At 39.7% G+C, this 19920-nt stretch overlaps 1 protein-coding gene across 3 annotated transcripts in view; it reads left to right on the top strand.

Moving 5' to 3' along the window:
- The window catches only part of caln1 (calneuron 1), a 62989-nt gene continuing 43069 nt past the window's right edge, over nt 1-19920 (top strand). Inside the window, exons 1-4 of one of the 3 annotated variants that reach the window (XM_026191994.1) lie at nt 1-220; nt 488-617; nt 8742-8863; nt 17247-17390. In XM_026191994.1, coding sequence (XP_026047779.1) covers nt 8749-8863; nt 17247-17390 — 259 coding nt within the window. In that variant the 5' untranslated portion in view covers nt 1-220; nt 488-617; nt 8742-8748. Of the gene's footprint in view, nt 618-1635; nt 2212-8741; nt 8864-17246; nt 17391-19920 lie in introns of those variants that run through there. The other 2 variants (XM_026191993.1, XM_026191992.1) reach the window with 2 other exon arrangements.

Below are 19920 nucleotides of genomic sequence, written 5' to 3'. Positions count from 1 at the left end.
GTCCGGTTAGGTGTTTTCAAAACGGTGCAGGTGTTTCCTCCGCTTGAAAATGAGACGATAGACCACGATATAAGCAAACAAGTAAAAACAGCCAATCCGCTGCTTTCCTGCTCGGTTGCGTATTGGTTTGGATTGAAGCGTCTCTGTTGGGCACTGGGCTGCTCTCATCAATCGTACTGACGCTCGGCACTTGTGTGTGTGGATCTTCACTCCTTGGATTGTGAGTTTGAAACAACAGACCCAGGGCAGTGATTTTTTTTTTTTATTAGATTCCGCAGTCTCTGTGAGTATTCGGGGCTACAGCTAGATGATAAAATATTTTAAATGCTGATGAGAGTTTGGCAAAAAAGTGCAACTCGAATAGATGTGTCCAACTGCTGCTGGACTTCAGAAGCTATTAAAACACACGCTGCCCTGCCGGTGTAGCATGGCCACGCTGCACTGTCAAAACAAAGGAATAACTAACTAATAAGAAAGCAATCAACAGGATCACCGTCGTCAGGATCGATCGACACGGCTGATTGAGGAGTCCACCCCAAGTCTCTAAACTGGAGCCTACTGCGAGCATCGATTAACGGATTTGACAGCTCACCTTCAGACATCTAACAGCCTCAGAGGTAAGCAGTGGAATTCAGGGTATAAAATATCTTCACTGGGCAATGAATTGGCTGCAGCGTATCATTGGAAAATGGGGATTTTTTTTCTTTGTCCACATTTAATCACGCAAGTGCTGCGCTCAGCCCCACACCTGTTGTTGTTTGGCCCCGTCAGAACCAGCGGATGTCCACTCGTAAGAATCTGCGGGTGATTTTCGCTGCAGTTTTTTGTGCCTATGCAGACACTGTGGAGACTGGGTGAAAAATAGGCTTGAACATAAGTCCGCATGATACTTCGTTTTCCCTTCTATGCACTGACATTTGCGCAAGATTTCAGTCTAATAAAGTCTAGCACATTGTTCCTTAAAAAAACAAAAACATGAATGTGGTTTAGCTTAAGCAAAATCGGGTTGAGATATATTTTCGATTGAAGTAGGTGTTTCTGAGACGCATGTGAGCTTTGACTCAAACAGCATAAGATCTGAGCTGAAGGTGTTTAAATGAGAGGGTGGATGCTGTTAGTGATGATGGTAGCTGTTGGAAAATGTCATTTCTATCACACTGATGACAAGAAAGCGCGGAAAGTGTCTGTCTTGTATGTATCTTGGGTCGATGTGAGGAAGGACTTCTCACTGTGGACCCCCTGCCGGGACGCCGCCCCCCTTCCACCATCCCCATCCTCCTGTTGCGAGGCGTCCAGCGCGCACTCCTGCTCCACACGGTGGCGCACGCTCTTATAAGACTCTCCCAACATGTTCCGCTCTCTGTGGTTTCTCCCAGCAGGTCCCCGTGTAGACCTGCAGAGCGCACTGTAAGCAAAACCCACTGGGTTATTGGGACCGTCTGTACAAAAACACCCTTTCAGCCTTTTTCACGTTACCTATCATTTTTCTTTCAATTTCCCTGTTTTTCGTCTTTTTTCGTCTCTAATTAATCTCTAATAATTCACGTGTCTTTATTTTCTTTTTCTTCCTCTGTATCTCTCCCTTTCTTTTCGCCTCGCCCTTTCTCCCTCTCTGTAGCTTCTCCGTGTGTACTTTGCCAGTACAGCCGCAGGCAGGCAAGCAGAGCTGAGTCTGTCATCGGGACTCACTAATGAGCCCTCACTCCATTTCCCCATGTGGAGGAATGTTTGCGCTGTAGAGTGAGCGAGCGAGTAAGGAGAGGGGGGGGGAACGAGGGAGACAGACAGGAGAGGGAGGGACGGCGGGAGTGAGTAAGAAGCCAAGAGTGGAGTGTGAGAGGAGCTACCGTACCTGCTGCTCTCACTGCTCAAATATTAACAACGGATTTCAGGGAACTGATGCTGCTGCTCTGGGACAAACCCAAACTGTGGAGGCAGCCGGGTTCAGTGGTTTGTGGACAGGCACTGTACTGCTGCTGCTGGAGGCACTGCATATAAAAGACTGATGGAGGAGGAGGTCACAGAGCCGGATCCTCAGATGGTGGAGCCCTCCAGCATGCCATCGCCAGAGACACATGCGGAGGTAAATGGAGACTTACCGGGCAACCCATACCTGAGGGATGATGGGACAGTGGACGTGGTGGAGAGTCCGGCAAGAGAGCCTGTTGTGCTGCAGTATCCTACAGAGTACAATCTCAGCCACCAGTGTGGGTAAGAATCATCATATGGGAGAAACAGAGAAATGGTCTGTTGCTGCAGGGAGCAGCTGATAATATGTGCAGAGAGGTGGCACTTCTGTGGAACACTCCCGTCTTTTCTTTTCTCAGTTTGGAGATTGAATTCAGCTTTGTAGTGATGGTTTGATGAATTGGCTCTGCACTCACTTGGCCAATGTTTAAACCCCTTGTGTGCCTTTGCTGCCCAGTCGATGGCACTGGAAGTCATAGAGCCATAATTTAATTTCACAAAAAGTCCATATTTCATTGACAAATGGAAATGTTTTTCACGTTATGATTTCAACAGAAATTTGTTTCATTGCCTGTTGTGACTTGTCACCTTGCACACCATTCGAATAGATAAAGTTGAATGATCAAAAGCAACAGGCAATTAAATAAGTGTCACCATGACTTTTGTTTTCAGGTCTGTTTTAGCAGCTGTGTTGTGCATTCGCTGTATTGTATAATATCGTCTTATGGTCAATGTGTTTACACAAACTGAGTCATCAGATGGCACCAAAGAGCCTCACACCACAGAAACACCATTGTAACCGAAATGACCAACTTCTGGTTTGGTCTGGAAATTATTTTTTTTTTCATTGTTTTTATTTTAACATCTGTCATTTCTCTAATTGGCAATTTATTTTATGACCAGTTGACACACTATGCTCTCATTTTAATCTCTGTGATGAAAAATGATCTAACTACACACAAAGTTTCTGCTGCATTTATTTCTGTGGTTGGACCTTTTCAAGAAATCTGCCAGTGTAGCCAAACTTCAGTCTGTGACATCGCATCAGGTGGTTTTGTTTTGCTGTTACATCTTTGATGGAGAATGTATTTTTACACAAAGCTGTCACTGTATTATGTCCATTACGAAGCTGATCTTGTGGCTGGAGCGGCTGCTGTTGGTACACATTGTTCTCCTCGTGTCCCGCTCTGTATTGGCCCATTGCTGTTGGCTGTTGTGCTGCAGGGTCTGATGTAAGAAATTGCCATCTGGCCTCCTTGTCATGCAGGAAGCTCTGAGTAAGGCTGTGCTCTTTCATCAGGTTTTGCTTTTTTTCAAACGTGAAACCTCAGAAATGAGGACGGGCTACTTTTGCACTTTTGATGCGGTCATGGGTCAATTAGTGATTTCTTATAGGAGAAGAGAGGTGAGGGATTCAAGGGACTGAGTTGTTTGTATAGTTATGAGGCAAAGCATCAGTATATTGGTGAAACTCAGTTTGATCATTTATATCACATCATATATTTTTTGTTCAGAGAGATAGTGACTGTTTCTGGACATTTACATACAGTTACAGCATGAATACACCTTAAATGGAAGTCCATTGTGCTTAAATTGTAGTGCTAAAATGGTATGAAAATTATTGAATTGAAAGAACGTATTTTTATTACAGCTCAATTCCATTATATTCAAACAAACATTAAAAAAGAGCATTTGGAGAGTATCTGCCCATAAAAATGAAATATTTAGTGGTTTATAATTTTTAACATTTGGGATTGTTTTGGCTTTTGATGTGCATGTTCAACATTTTTTGTGACTGTAATCTTTGGCATCCAGTTGATGGACAGTTTGCAGTGGAATGAGTTCGTCATGTCTTCCTGCCAGTTATTTGAGGACATAAGACATTTTAATGGCAGCTGCATAATTGCAGCTTCCTGCTTCTTCCTTTGAGGTCAAACAGTTTTGATTAGTCATGTCACCTTTGTATTATCCTTGAAGTGTCAGCACAAGTAATGCTTTCCCCGTAAGGCATGCAACTTTAGTGAGATTTTATTTATGTCTCAGGTGTAATAGGGTTCATTTTTGCAGTGACCCAGTCTTTACAGGACTAGAAAGTCTTAAGAGTATTAAATTGGTGCATTAATAGTTTGTTCTCCCTTCAGCTAATGTGTAATACTAATATTTAAAGTGATTAAAATGCTTTGAAAACAAAGCTGTGAATGCTCCAAATGGCATTTAATTTTCTTAGAGTTGCCACCTTCAAATAAAAAGTGGCTTTTAAAATGTCTTTATTATATTACTGATTGTCATCCGTATTTACACAACCATCTACCATGAGTCATCTGTGGGAACTTTAATCATGAAAAAAGGAAACATGAGCTTCACTTTGCTCATACTCAACTTCAGCCTTTTTTTTGTTTTTTTAAAGCATGACTGTTAAAAACATTCATGGACTTTTATCCATCTGAGGAAGATCTGTTTTTAAAATCATGTTCGTGGTTAAGTTTTAATGTCAAGGTTTGTGGTTAGACATTGCAGAACAGTTCTGTGTTCTTTTTTTGAGCTTTTAATCTTATTACTTTTATCTTTGGGATGAAAGTTGAGGATCTAAAAAAATTAGAGACTTCAGACTTTTATCTGTGACCAACTCCTTCTCACCTGTCATATTTAGCTGTCACCTTTAGTACAGAACCTCTTAAAAAATCAAGACTCTTGATGTGACCGCTCGGCCCATGATTAAATGCCACAGGTCTAATCACAGCTAGTGCGAACATCAACAATAGTGTTCAGTCAATTCATACACTGTCCTTGAGCCAGATTCTGACTCCTAGCTCATTCCCTCACAGACTGAAAGTCACTTTGTGTAACAGCATCAGCTAATGGCCTCAACCTATTGTAAAATTTGAGTTACTATCCTATAAAACTAAAGGGCGGGTTTCATCTGCTTTTAGTGCCATGTTCTTTTGTGAATTTACATAAAATGTACTTTTGGGCAAAATATCTTCTAATCCATTCTAGTAAAAATGAAACAATTAGTGGATTAATTGCTTTATGGATGGTCTCTTAAATGTGTGAGGATATGGTGCTTTTCTTAATTCTTTGTCATTGTGAGCTGGATTTTAGGCTTTTTGTCAGTCAGAACGAGCGCAGTGATGACATTCGAGCGGATCATGTTGTAATATTTCTAAAACAATCGGTGATTTAAATAAGTAAACGAGTGAAACCAGTTGTTTGTAACGGTTTGTAATCGTCCATCTTCAAATACATATACAGAATTTGTCATTCTGTGCCATTTCAGTAAAATCCTCAGGAACATCTGCTGATTTCTGTGGTTCACTTTTATCAGGCACTCGATCTGAGTATTAAATTCCATGATCTTGCCTCCTTTTCCCGTTCATCTAATATATATATCACAGCATGCAGAGAGTAAGGATTAGATGAAGGGAAGATCACTTCTGATTTAAGTGATTACTGCATGCTTTGTTCCTGAAGGGCAAATTAGCTTCTTCAGCTGAGACCTTGATCAATTTAATCAGATCTAATGATGCTGAAAACTGTGAAGCGCTCTGTTCTACACTGTCTTTTTAAGGGGTTGAAGGTCAGTGTTTCATGGTCTCAGCACATTATTTCACACTTTATCTTTTCCGTTATTAAACACCATATCCTTGAGATATTTTAGTAAAGTGTTATCTAAATCTTATCCTTTCTTAATGTCCCATAGCCTTGATGTACGGAGCCCCGCAAGGGATATGGGAGAAAATAAAATTACGATAAACTTTTGCGACATCTCGCAAAACTAACTCGGGATCTCGCAAAAGTTTTGCGACATCTCGCAAATGTTGAATTCCAACAATGGCGGCAGCTACTTAGTTGTAATATTACTCTTTCTGGGTCACAAAATAAACTTTTTAAATATTTTGAGGCGTAAATGTAGCTGTGTAAACGTCAAATATCTGCTCGGATTAGAAGATCACATATTTGAAAAAGTGCTCCGACGTTTTCGGAGATGTCTGACACGCACCATCTCGAAGCTAACGGGAGGTCGAGACCTACTACAGCCGAACACCGTCCTCCCAGTCGGCTTTGAGCTGGCGGCCTCCGAAGAATGCGGCTAAAACGTTTGCAAGATCCCGAGTTTGTTTTGCGAGATCTCGCAAAAGTCCGTCTTAATTTTTTTTTTCTCCCATGTCCCTTGCGGGGCTCCGTACCGTATTGATGTGTAATTACATTAGTCTATATTTATTTTTATATTTCATAGTCGTTTTTTTTCTTTACATTTTGAAATTGAAACGTAAATGGACATATTTGGCATGAATAAATATTTTGTGCCATTAACTGTAAGATGTCAGTCAGCTATTTCAATTTTAACATTTACATTAATTTCCACTGTCACTAAAAATACTGTATTACACCATAAATATGTGCAGTGGTAGGAAGACTGCAAGTAGCCAGTATTTACACAAGACAGTATATTCCTCTACAAACCTATCAGGAAGTGTTTTACAGCGTGCATTTAATTTAACAAATCTTAGTCAAATCAAATGATAGCATGAATAGCACATGAGGAAGAGATCGAAGGAATTGTGATGGAGTGGTGTGGGCATAACTGAATCAGCAGAGTGATAGCGGGAAGTGTCAGATTGAAACGTGTGAAGATCTGAAATGGCTAATACCACTGACTTCAGTGCTCTGCTTGAACTAACATCATGCTTCATTTATGTATTCTAAAATGATTCTTTACTCTATGAATGTGTGGAAATAATTGAATATGTCTGCCACAGCAGCATACCAGGTTAAACCTAGTATAACTTAAAGGTCATGCTTGATTTAGGGAATTTAAGGAAAAAATGTCACCATGTGATTCATTTTCAACCAAACAACTACTAAACTGGGTTTTTGGTGAGATCAGGTACACAGATGACTGATTTAAAAAAAATAATAATAATAACAACTCAACAATTTAATTACTGCTGGTGTTTAAAATTCCAGCAATCCAACAGACTAATAATTCTAGCTTGCACATAAACTCTTACTACCTGTTAAGATGCTCAACAACCATCCCAGGAATGTAAAAAGTAAGAATTGGATTTCTGCTGCTGAGTGTCATTATGTCATTCATTCTTAGTCTTGATTAGTGTGAGCTTTTCTGCTGAATGCAGAATCTAATGAAAGTGAGAAAACTCACAATGGAAGCCACAATTTCCCTCCACCCTGAGAGTACACACAGTGCTGTTTCATCCTACAAAACCAAAAGTTTGCACCACAAACTGCCTTTTAATTAATTTGTGTCTCCATTGTCTGCTTTCAAAATATTTTCAATATGATTCTTGTTATCATAATAAGCCATGTGTTGATTTCTGATATGAATTGAAAGTCGCCCTTACATGGTAGCCATTCTGATCAATAGTTCCCCAGGCAACACAAATGCAGAAAAGTACCTGTGTAAATCAGCTGATATCATGTGGGTTGGCTCGTAGCGATAAAGTTGAAAGAGCGGACAAGAGGGATGATTGTAATATTCAAAATGACAGCTGAGAAATGGCTGAATAATTGATGAATTAGGAAATGAAAAATCCTGACATTACGCGCAAGAAAAAGCTGCTCCTAATAGGTGGAGCTGCAGACGTCTTGATGTGCATGCTTATTAAACTGACAAACATGCAAGATGCAGAGGCCGGTTGTGAACTGCGAGGCGACAGATGGCTGATCGTTGTTGCAGGATGTAGGAAAATAAACCTTTCGAGATAAAAGAAACAAACAAAGAGGGAAATATTAATGTATAACTATAAACTCCTCTAAAACCTTCAGTGAAGGCTAAGAAAAGATCACCCCTGGCTTATGGTTGTTGTTATTTTGGTTTTGCAAGAAGAATGAGCAGCATGCCTTTGTCATAAAAACCTCTAAATATAAACTAACAGATTTTGAGGGCATAAAATTACTGTAACCCTAAGAGTGTAAAATCTTTTCCCTTTTCACATTTAGATGTATTCTAAATATTTTTGTCTAAGCTCTCATAACTGTGAGATGTATGAAACTCTGCTCTGCTGTCAACTTAACCCGTAAAGGAGATGAAACAATGAAAAATGTGATTCTTTAGTTTGGTGCAGATCATTCAGTTCATTCTAAAAATCCTCCATTATGTCAAAGAAGCATTTCCTCAAAGGGCTCATCTAGATGAAATCCTGTCGGAGATCTTATCACTAAGATCTCAGTGCTTTTACTTTCCCCCTGTGCCCTTGAGCTTTAATTTATTGAATAATTAATTACTTCAGACTCATTTGCACCTACATTGCACACAGGCATGCTCATATGCACCTAACGTAGACATGAATTCAGCACATTCACCTCGAGCTACACGCTGTGTTACTTTCCATTTAGTGAATGAGTTCTGTTTCATTTATGAAGCATGTTTATGCCGCGCCTATTGGATTTGTTTTAGCAGTGCCAGAGTCACAAATGAGCGAAACTGTCGCTTTAAAATCTGATTATTTCTTATTTTCTTCTTGACTTAATTGTAAGTTTTGTTTGAAAGGGAACCTGCGCAGCTCGCAAATCAATTCTCAGTTTTTTCTTTTTCTGTGGCTAATTTGAAACCCTAATAAGTCAATTCTACAGTGATGTTGTGGGGACCATGAAATGTCACAAACAGAAGCTGCTGTTTTTAGAAATGTGTAAGGTGGGCTTTTAATGGTTTGTTTGTTTTTGGAATTAATCCTCCAAGAGAGAAGACTCCTGTACAGCTCCTCTTTTCTACCCTCACTGCTGTCTAAATGATTTCTTCTATTGTCTCTCAGGGAGAAGATGCCGTTCCACCATGTAACGGCAGGCCTGCTCTACAAGGGGAACTACCTGAGCCGCTCGCTGTCCGACAGTGACAGCGATGTGTTGGCCAGCATCTCTGTTGAGGAGCTTGACGGTAGGACTCTTCTGTAAACTGGCTACTGTCCTCCCTTCCTTATCCTTGATGATTTATTCAAAGTGAATAGGCTGCTTACAATCTTCCTACCAACATAGTAATTGGCAACATCATGCAGCTAATATATTAATATTCATTACTGCTATATGTTGTTACTCAAACCTGAGAAGAAAATCATCCATAAAGGATCTTCTATTAAAAAATAAATAAAAAATGATGTGTTTTGTGTCTTCAGCAAAAGCAAAGCCAGGTTTAGGCGTTTATTCACCAACTGTTAACTTATTTATGCAACAAACACAAGTCCAGGCCTTGAGTTAAAAAAACAAAACACACTTTTTAGACTTAAATAGTGTGACCTGGAAATGTTGCTGCATACAAATGATTATAAAGCCACTGTGGCTTCATGTTTAGTTACACTTCATGCCAGCTTAAGCAGGGTGTAGGAACAGAGTTAACCCTCTCCAGGCAGACGTTGCAGATTTGCAACAGTTAAGAACTAACAACCTGATTACCCCACATACATATTTTACGAGTTTTTTTTTCTCAGAAGTACCACTGCAGGACATGGTTGTGCATTAGCAACAAAAAACTTAGGAAAAAGTTACAAAAAGGTCAGAGAACAATTAGCCTGTAATTGAAACCCAACAAAGGTATTGAACATTTAAAGAATATTTGACTGTGTGTAAAGGGAAAAAATTATGTGTAAAATAAAAAACAAGTATTTTGGACGATAAGCCTGTCCACACTGTAGACTCTAAATCTATGTGGATCTCTTTCCCCCCCCCCAAAAGAGTCTGTTCTGTTCATTTTATTGCCAGAAACGCTTTGAGAGACAATGCGGCGCTACAACACGAGCAGCATCTGCCTCACCGAGTCAACCAGCCACAGAAATGCAGTATTCTCTACATAGCTTATCTTACCAGGAGCATTTGTGGTCTGCTGGCCTCTCTCTGTCCCAGACGCTGTGTTTATGAACCCTTTGTTTTGCAGTATGTCTGAGAGTAATCACCTGGGCCCGTACAACACAAACCTGATCAATAATGGTCTGCTGGAGTCAGCAATAGCAACCTCACAGGTAGCAAACAAGCTAGACTTCCCAAGACCTTGAAAATATTAATCTTTTGATGCAACATTAAGCTGCTGCCTGGAAAATTGGCATTGCAAGGCATGGTAATGGCCAGATACTCTGTCAGGACGGAGTTTTAATATGCACGAAGGGATTTGCTGTGTGTGAATTCCTCATTCCTGTTTCAATGGGTTCACGCTGTTTAGTGAATACGAAATGATCTGTGGTTATAGGGTCCTGATGAGGTCCATTTAAAAACGCTATGACTGAGTCACTGTAGCCTGCCAGCACTGTAATTACTGCATAAGTATTTACCCTGAATTATATGCTGGATGGTATTACAGTGGGTTTGCAGACAGGTCACTAGTTTGAATAGTGAAAGTCAGTAGAACCAGGTGTGACTCACTCAGGCCCTCATAACTGATATTGTTAACAAAATGTGTCTCAGTCGTGCAGGTTACTTTTCCCAGTGATGTCTGTGATTGCTACCAATGTCCACTATGTCATTTAGAAATTAAAGAAGAAACAAGAAGCTTTTCTGGGGAATTGCATGTCGGAATAAAACCACGACTTGTGGTGAGGGGAGCAACTGTGTGCTTGGCTGTCTGCAGGTGCAGTGTGAAGTTTTGTGCCAACTAGAGGAGATAAAGAGGGGACTGTCGGTGATGATCCTAATTTTTAGTATTGATTAGTTTGTTTGTTTTTTAAGCCATTTTTTAAAAACAACTATGGTGTGGTAAGGTAGTTCCAGAAGTTATACATCTTACAATATTCCAGAATATTAGCCTGCTTTCATGTGTATTTGGGATCTTTGTCCTGTTGGAACATCCAGTTGTGTCCAAGTTTTAGCCTTCCAGATGTTGATTTGAGGTGAAGTTGAGGAATTTGGAGGTAGTTCTCCTTCCTCAGTACTCCATCCACCTGTACCAGTACCACTTGAAACAAAACAGCCCCAGTGCATGCTGTTACCACCACAGTTGATACAGAGTTTGAAAGCCTCACTTTTTTTTGCATGCAAGCACATCTTTTTTCATTGAGGCCAATCTTTATCTTGTCTGACCATAAAACTTTTCTCCAGAAGCCATTTGGCTTGTCCATATGGGCAGCTACAAATTTCAGTGGAGTTTGAAGGTGTTGATTTTTGGAGTAGGAGCTTCTTTTTTAAGCCGCACCCTCTTAGTGCATGGTGATATAAAACTCAATTTATTGTGGACAGTGCTGCTAGTGATCCAGCAGTTTCCTGGTCCCTGAACATCTCAGGCAATTTCCTCTCATCTGAGGGTGACAGTTTCAGTGTTCATCCAGACTTTGGTAAAATGGTGTCCAAATAACTTTGAACTTTGAATCTACAGTTGTTTAAAATTGACTCCAAGAGACTTTTCTATCTTGTGTTAATCTACAGTTTTCAATCATTAGAAGATCTTTAGATTATCACTGTCTTCACTGACTCTGACTTTCCCATTGTTATGAGTATTGTTTAATCCAGTGAGTGCTGTCTAACAAATCCTTCTTATCCTGACAAAGACAAACTGCCAGCTTTATTCAATAGTGATCACTGATAGGTTAATTGGCCTTGGCCTTGTAAAGTTAAACAACATTATAGAATCTTCAGCACTACTATTTGAGCCTGTATGTCCATCCAAAATAAATTCAAATGTGTGCACCCAAATTTTTTGGTTTTTAGAGTCATTAAAGATATTTGTGGGGCAATCATTCCACTCTGGAAAAATAACAGACTTGTAAACTTTTAACCCCTGTAGCCCTTCAGTTTCAGTCCCCTGATACAGATTACTCAGCCTCTGCGTTCTGCACATGTAACACTTCTGCTTCACAATATTTACTGTGTGTCCAGGTGTATTAAAAACCTTGCAGCTGCAGGCTGAGCTCTCATATGACTGGTAGTGTGGAATCATTCAGCTGTTGAGTTTGTTGTTTAGTTTGTTAATGTTTTATCTCTCAGGAGGAGCTGCTGCTGCCAGCAGGGATTACTGAAGATAACAGCAGGCTCTTAAGTGTTTCTCACAGTAGGTACACCACTGTAAGATTTAAAATATGTCAGTCATTACGAGACTGCTGGCAGTTGTTCACCAGAAGCTGCACTGGAAGAAAGGCAACTTTAATATGTGAGGTTGATCCTGACCAGTGTTTTCACTCCATGTTACAGCATCAAAGAGAGTTCACGTTTCCGTGTATTTTCTTATAACTAGAATGGGGAAAATCTCTTGTAAGATGTAGGATTTATAACTAATTCTCAGAAACGCACTCGATAAGCTGTTCTCTGATCATCTGAATGTGAAATATTGTTCATGCCATTCCACACAAGCCTTTTTGCAGCGTTGCCCTTGCTCTGTGACCTGAGTGTAATCTTAAGAAGCTCTAAAAGCCATTTGTAACCTCTTTGCACCTCATTGGTTTCTTTAAAAGTGGACAGTTTTTGTCTTATTCGTTACATAAATTTAATTATGGTGTAAGGAAGGCCCAGAAAAGAGCTTTTTGCAGAATAATAAGCCTTTCCTTACCAAGTACAAGCACAAACAACAAAACTTCAAGACTTTTCCTTCCCTGTGTACTCTCTGGTCCATCCGGAATATATCAGGGAAAACCATGTTAGTCTGTGGCGTTAGATCCTGGAAGAACAAACTGAGCATTTATTACAAAGATGTTATTATTACATGACTCTCAGTAATATTGGGGCTGTGAAGTTTCACAAAATTGATCATAATCTCATAATATTTGAAAACTGCTACTTACAGAAGATCAAATGATTAACTGTATGCTTTGACCTTATGTGATCTCTTAGTCATGCTGTTGCTGAGTGAGGTTAGTACTCCAGGGTGAGAGTTGCATGAGGTCATTGACCTTTGGTTGCATGTGTGAATTTACAGAAACTCCTAGAGAGTCTTCATCTTTCAAGTTTTATGCAAATCAGATGACTTCATCTGTTACCACAGGGCAGCTTGAGAGAACTTAAACTAGTTCAAAAGTTTGAATTTCAAGACATAATGAATTTTTAAATCTTTTATGACTGAAAACTAAATTTATTGAACTATTTTCATCACACAGCTGACATTTCATTCAGTGTAATTCTGAAGGTGCACTGGGACAGTTCTAATGTAATAGCCCGGATGACAGACACCATAATATCAAATAGTATTGAAACACTCCACCACAAATTCAGATGAATATGCATCCACAGAGGCAGACCTGGGTGAGTTCAGTTTTTTCTAAAGGTTTTGTGAGGGTGGTGCAAGAAATTCTTCCTGGCTCTTCTTTCACAAAGCATGCTGAGTTAGAGCAGATGGCAGGAAGTCTACGGGTAATTTAGAGTTCCTTCAGCCAACCTGAAGAGAGACTCAAAGAGACACACAACAAACATTTCCAACTCCAGTGAGATAAAAGAAGCTGTTCCCACTTCTGTTTTCTACGAGCACCAGGACAGTTACCAATAGGGAAGAAACTGGTTGTGCAATTAGCGCGGAGAGTACCTGATGTATAGTTCTTGCATCCTGCAACAAACACAAAGAATCACACATACAGTCACACAGTTTTCAATAAACAACTCATCTGAGGAGGAGCTTGGGGAACTGTCCATGGTGCTGCCTGTGTTTTCCTTTACCCCAGTCACACTGGATAACACAGTACAGAATCCAATACTTAGTCATTAACACAGCACCAAACTCTAATAATAAAAATTGTTGTTGTTATTATTATTATTATTATTATTATTATTATTATTATTATTATTTAAAAACGGTTAAAATTATAATTTAAAGTCAGGCAGCCTCTGAAAAATGTCTTCAGACATTTATCTAACAATGTAATGTTCATTCATTGTGTCTGCATCAATCAGTTATTTTATTCTCTCTGAAAATTGAAGTCAAACTGCACTTGAGGTATTATAAATATACCACTTAATTTTTTAATAATGTTCTTTAAACAATCCCACAATCCAAATCAGGCCTTTTGAGATTTCAGAAAAAAAAATGAAGGTACAAATGAATAAAATCGGTTTTCTATGTAACACAAATATACAACAATTTGTTAACATTAAAAATACTTAAATACATTAAAACAAATACCATTTTAAAAATACCCATGTAATACTGTGTTGGGGGTATGAATATAAGACCTCTCTCTAACACAGGGAGACAGGCATCTGCTCACACACACTCACACACACACACCCACACACACACACACCTACACTTACAACTAATTAGAATCATAAATCAATCATTTATGCATGAGGTACACTGCAGGCAAACTAATATGTATGCCTTTGATGTGATGGGTTGTTAGCGTGTGTGTGTGTGTGTGTGTGTGTGTGTCCTGGGACACATTATTTCCAGAAAAGTGTCTCGTGTTCTTGCAAACGATGATGATGTTTTACGTGCTCAGGACCAGCTGGTTGGGGAAGCAGTAGCGTGCCATTTTGAAAAAGGTCAACAGGGACAAAATCCTCTTATTTATCTACAGTTGGCACTCTTCTTTGCTTAATGGCACAATTCATTATTTACACACCATTTATCCTTTATTATTCCCAATCATTTGCGAGAAGATAAAATGCTTTTAGTGTGTTGCTTTGCAAAGCAGTTAATTGCAACACAATGTCATTTATTTAAGACTTTTTTTTTCTTTCTCATTTGTCATTAAAATATTTGCTATCATCCAACCATTTTTTGATTACTTTTATGCACTTGTGAGAATATTACAAAAACAAACACTAGCTACCATCAAATATACATTTTGTTTGCAGGGATTTGATTCTGAGTCTCGGATGTGATGTAAACTGATTGTGACTGTTTTTTATTGTTGTTGTTGTTGCTTCCATAGTGATTTGGTAAATGTCCTCTGCTTTTACATTTCCTGGGAAGGATTGGGTTAAACCATGGTAAATGGCCTGCATTTGTGTAGCGCTTTTCTAGTCCCTAAGGACCCCAAAGCACTTTACACAACCAGTCATCCACCCATTCACACACTGGTGATGGCAAGCTACATTGCAGCCACAGCCACCCTGGGGCGCACTGACAGAGGCGAGGCTGCTGGACACTGGCGCCACAGGGCCCTCTGACCACCACCAGTAGGCAACGGGTGAAGTGTCTTGCCCAAGGACACAACGACTGAGACTGTCCAAGCTGGGGCTCGAACTGGCAACCTTCCGATTACAAGGCGAACTCCCAACTCTTGAGCCACGATCGCCCCCATAAACCATCTACTGTGCTCTCCCGTCTCAAATTATTCAGTGCTCAACAGCGTGCTCATGCATGTCATGCAGTCATAGTGTTCTTCAGAGAAGTGACATTCCTCTTCTATTTAAAAAAAACACCAGACGCCTGTCTGTCTCTCTCCCTTTTCTTACCATGCATCCTCTCTTATCTGTAGGCACACTTATGAAATATGTATTTATTAAAGCACAGTGAAGCCTGCTGACTTCTTTTACTGATGGCTTGATCACACATCAAGCAGTTACTGAACCAGCTGTGTAAAAATAAGGCATTTTTGTCTCTGGTCTGAGAATTGGTGAGCTCAGCTTCAGTTGCTCAGATGACTAAAGAAGTCATTTGGATGAGTGATGAAACGTTTCTCCTACTGAAAACGGTACATCCAGATAAATGGTATTGAATATGCATGTTCATTATCAATTTAAAGCTTTCTCAAATCATTCTATAAAGCAGAAACAGTTTTTATATGACGAACTTATTCTCTTATCAAATGATGTGACCAGTGTGGGAAGCCGCATCTAGGAAGTCACCGGGTAACATTTTGGGGTTTCTGGTGTATCTGGGTCAAGATTTTCTGATGGTCACTGTGTAAGAATGCAGATCCACTCATCCCTTGTCTTCACTACACTGTCTTCACTGCTTTACTACACATACATTCACACCTGTGGCTGTGGGAATAAACTTTTTTTTCGTTCTGTGATGATGAATGGTCCATTAACAGTGCAAAATTTTTACATACCTTGTGAGTTTAAAAACACTGTGCAATGATAAACGGTGGCGACAAAAGTAGTCCTTCTCTGACTGTATGTTTGCAGTCTTATTCAACAGAAGGCAAACTACACTGTAAAATGATCATTTAGCTGAATCAACATTGCTTTCAATCGCAAAAGGAGCTGAACGTTACACACGAGCTTCACCAAATTGGTATTTTCAGTTTTATTATTCCCCTGTAGTTTATCTTCCCTGCTGTTACATGTATTCTCATAAGCACTGGTGACTCGAACAGCCAGAACATGCTAAACCACACTACAGCAAAAAACAAGGCTTCAGTGTTTATTAGGCAACAACAAAGAAGGATGTTTAGCAGGATGGGAAGATGAAAATGTGTTTTTTCTCTTATCTGTTGAATAGCATAGGTAGGGGTGTTATTCTACACAGTAAATGGTTCTATCGACTGAAGGAAAAATCCAATATCCTAAAGGTCACAAATTTAATGCTTATAAGGGACGAAAAGCAGTGAAGCAAGTCCCACTCTAACTACCTCTTTTAGCGTAGCTTTGGATGATTGAAGCAGACCTAATCTGCTCATTTTAGATTTTATGTTTTTATTCTTGGAGTCGACATAATATACAGTTAAAAATAATAATAATTTGCCTCATAATCGGCCTCAGTGCAGTTCTTAAGTTCATTCATTGACTTAAATGAACAATTTGAATGCCTTTTCTCTCCCACTTTGAGCCAAGTTTCTCCTGATTGGCTGCCCCTCATAGACAGAAGGTTTAAATAGAAGGTGGATTCAGCTTTTCTGTTCACAGCCAGAACTACATGTCTGCGTTGACCCTATTAGGGATATTAGAGCATTCTGAAGTGTGAACCTTTGGCTCAAATTGATTTCTTTTTTGTATACATTCCTCAAAAAGCGCCAATCAAAGATAATATCATATACCAGCAGGTTACAGTGGAGAAGGTGAAATCATGAAAAGCTGAGGTGACAGTGGCTGTGACAGCAGGTGGAGAAAATGAATCAATGGTCTGAATTGATCTTGTTAACTTGAGGCAGTGGTGCGAGACCAATTGCATCACACAGCCCAAAGCTAGGTCAGACAGGAAGTAAGGGAGAGGGAAGAAGATAGAGGAAGGACTGTGGATGATGATGATGATGATGATGATGAATGAGGTGAAAGTTTGACTTCATTGAATGTATTGTGAAATAAAAGTCTCAAGAAGCATATCATTGCCAAAGAAAGGAATCCCAGAAATGCGAAAGACCAAGAAAAATAACTACGCTGAATAAGTGTTTGATTCCCCAAACTGGGAGCAGGAGGGGTAAGCCCTATTTATAGATGCTGAGTCGATATCCTGTTTGTCTTGGCAGAGATCAGAGAGGCGTTTAAGGTGCTGGATCGTGATGGAAACGGGTTCATTTCCAAACAGGAGCTGGGCATGGCCATGCGGTCTCTGGGTTACATGCCCAGTGAGGTGGAGCTGGCCATTATCATGCAGAGACTAGACATGGATGGTGAGTCACATGTACACACACACACATGTAAAAATGCTCTGTGCAGCGCAGAATGGGATCTTCCCTCATGTGTTGCATAATAAAAATGTACACACCGTCAGTTTTTATTGTCTTATCAACGGGTAACTTCACAAATATCTACGGTAAACTGCAATATTTCTCTGTTCACTCTTTAGGCTTCAGATGCACTGATTACATCTCCCACCGTCTCATGCATAAAACATTTATTCATGCCTGCATGACTTTGTACTATTCTTGTTTTCAGCTACTTGCTTTATCCTCTTGACACATTGAATTATCAAAGTGAAATTGATGCCCAAGGAGAGCAAAGTAAATGAAGAAATTTGGAGATTAATCAAAAGTATGCATGCGTGAGATGGGCATAGTTTTTGTCGGTTAGGTGGGTTTTCACAATGGTTGCCCAGCAAGTACAATTTGTATAATGTCATTGTAGTTCCTTCATAACTTGACAGTCTGGTGTGTGAAAGTACATTTAAAAAAATGCATTATAACAACAACATGTATAAGATTCTTGCAACATAAAGAAATTAGCTGAGTTTTATTTCTGCAGCACTGTCCTCACCTGAGACATTTGAACTTTTTGTCCTCAGAGAGAACACTCTCAGCACCAAGAAAATACAAACTTAAGCTTTCTCTTCTTTTGCACAGAGCATTTCTGCCAATACGGTCGTCTACGTTAACTGTGACTGACATTTAATAAAGGGTAGACTCTTAAAATTATATAAGACTGGGATGGGAAAATGCAATATGCAAATGTCAGATTGCTGAAAAAATATTCACATTTTTCATGTTTCTATCAGAGGCTTTGATAAGTGCTTTTCAGTCTCAGAAAGAGTGGAATACTATAAATGTTCAAGGCTGAATATTAAAGTTTAAGAAGTTAGACTGCCTTTATGCTTCTGACTCATCCACCACAGAATCCCCGGAGACCCTAACTGCTGCTGTGCCTCAGGGCCGGATCTTGTTGCATCGTCTGCCGCAACCAGAAGTTGAGGTTACTTTTGTCACAGCAGCTTTTGTCACCAACGTCCAGAGCTGTTTGTTTATTTATTCCCTTTCTTGTCATTTATCTTAGTGTATTGAATCTGAGTTTGCTGTGGTTTCAAAAACCTCTTTTAATCAACTAGGTCAATTTGTTTGTATCGATAAATGTCTTTAGCAAAATACTGGGGATTTTTCTTTATTTGGGCAGTATTGAATGCTGGAGCTGGCTGAATACAGAGTCAGGATACAGTCTAATTTTGAAAATGAACATAGAATAAGGTAACTCGGATCAAAAAAGAGATGGCACTAATGCAGGAGGCCAGTAGGAGGTAGGTTGTGTTTCCAAATAGGCTTAAAACATGGAACTGTGGAGTACTGGGAGCTTAACTGGAAATGTTATGGGTATTGTCATCTGCCAACACACACATCAAATCCTGCATGAGCTAAATGACCTCAAAGAAACACACAGTGCACAAACAAATATAAGAAAAAAATTCAGCACATGTTGTTTGAAAGAAATTATTTTGCAATTCAGCAATTCTCTTCTCGTGTGTATGTCCAGCAATGTATTGATGAAGAGCGTCAAGGGGGCGCTGAATGAGGGAGAGTAAGGGTATTAGCAGATGAGTGGGAATGGATGATGGTGATTGTATCCTGGCCAGGTGGGCAGCTGTGAGGCTCTTTCACAGCCATTGATTCTTTGCCCAGCTGCCAACTCCAGCTGATCTCCAGAAGATACTGATCGGTTATGTGTTCTGCTTCTCTCTTCTGCCAAACCAATCCATGTGATAGTTGCTGAGCTCTGTTTGCCCTTCATGCAGAGGTGTGACTCCTCTTCTTTGTTCCTAATCACAGCATTGCACCAGTCTTTGTTGTTCACTCAGATTACACTTGTTCTTTGTTGTACTGATAATGGTCATGTCTTCAATCTGTCAATTCTGAATACCAACATTTGCTTTTATTCCCTCCTGTCATTTGCCTGATTTGTTATCTTTACAGTGAGCAGGATTCTGCATATTTCTTTAATAATTCATTGTTCTGTTTCCAGCTGAAATGAAATGCTTGGTTGTGACATAACACAGGAAGAAACTGTTCAAAAGCAGGTGGCTTGGGCTATGACAGACACAGAAAGTGACTCAGTGACTTTGTGCATAATGTTCAGCTGTCAGAAACTGCGGATACATCAAAATGGGAGCTGAGATGCAACTGTGGTGTTTTAGGGAAGAGTGAATTACCCTGTACTGTGGTTTGTTTGTTTTTCTTTGAGGCTTTGTGCATGTTTGGTACAGCATCGAGGAATAATTTAAACAGTAGTAATTATCAAATTGGACAATCAACATGGCTTGTTGTCATTCAGTTTGCACACGAGTTTTTATCTGGTTTATCTTCTGTAATGGAAGTAAAAAGTTTGGGTGCTACTAAAACAACTGAACTAATGCATGTGTTAATGCACGTTGTAGAAGTATTCATGCACACAGGCTTGGAATTACATAAACCGATACAACAATGTAGCAAGAAGCAAACT

The sequence above is a fragment of the Astatotilapia calliptera genome, chromosome 14 (genome assembly GCF_900246225.1).
Source record: "Astatotilapia calliptera chromosome 14, fAstCal1.2, whole genome shotgun sequence".
In the NCBI taxonomy this organism is placed as follows: Eukaryota; Metazoa; Chordata; class Actinopteri; order Cichliformes; family Cichlidae; genus Astatotilapia; species Astatotilapia calliptera.
This window is presented reverse-complemented; position numbering and strand designations above follow the sequence as displayed.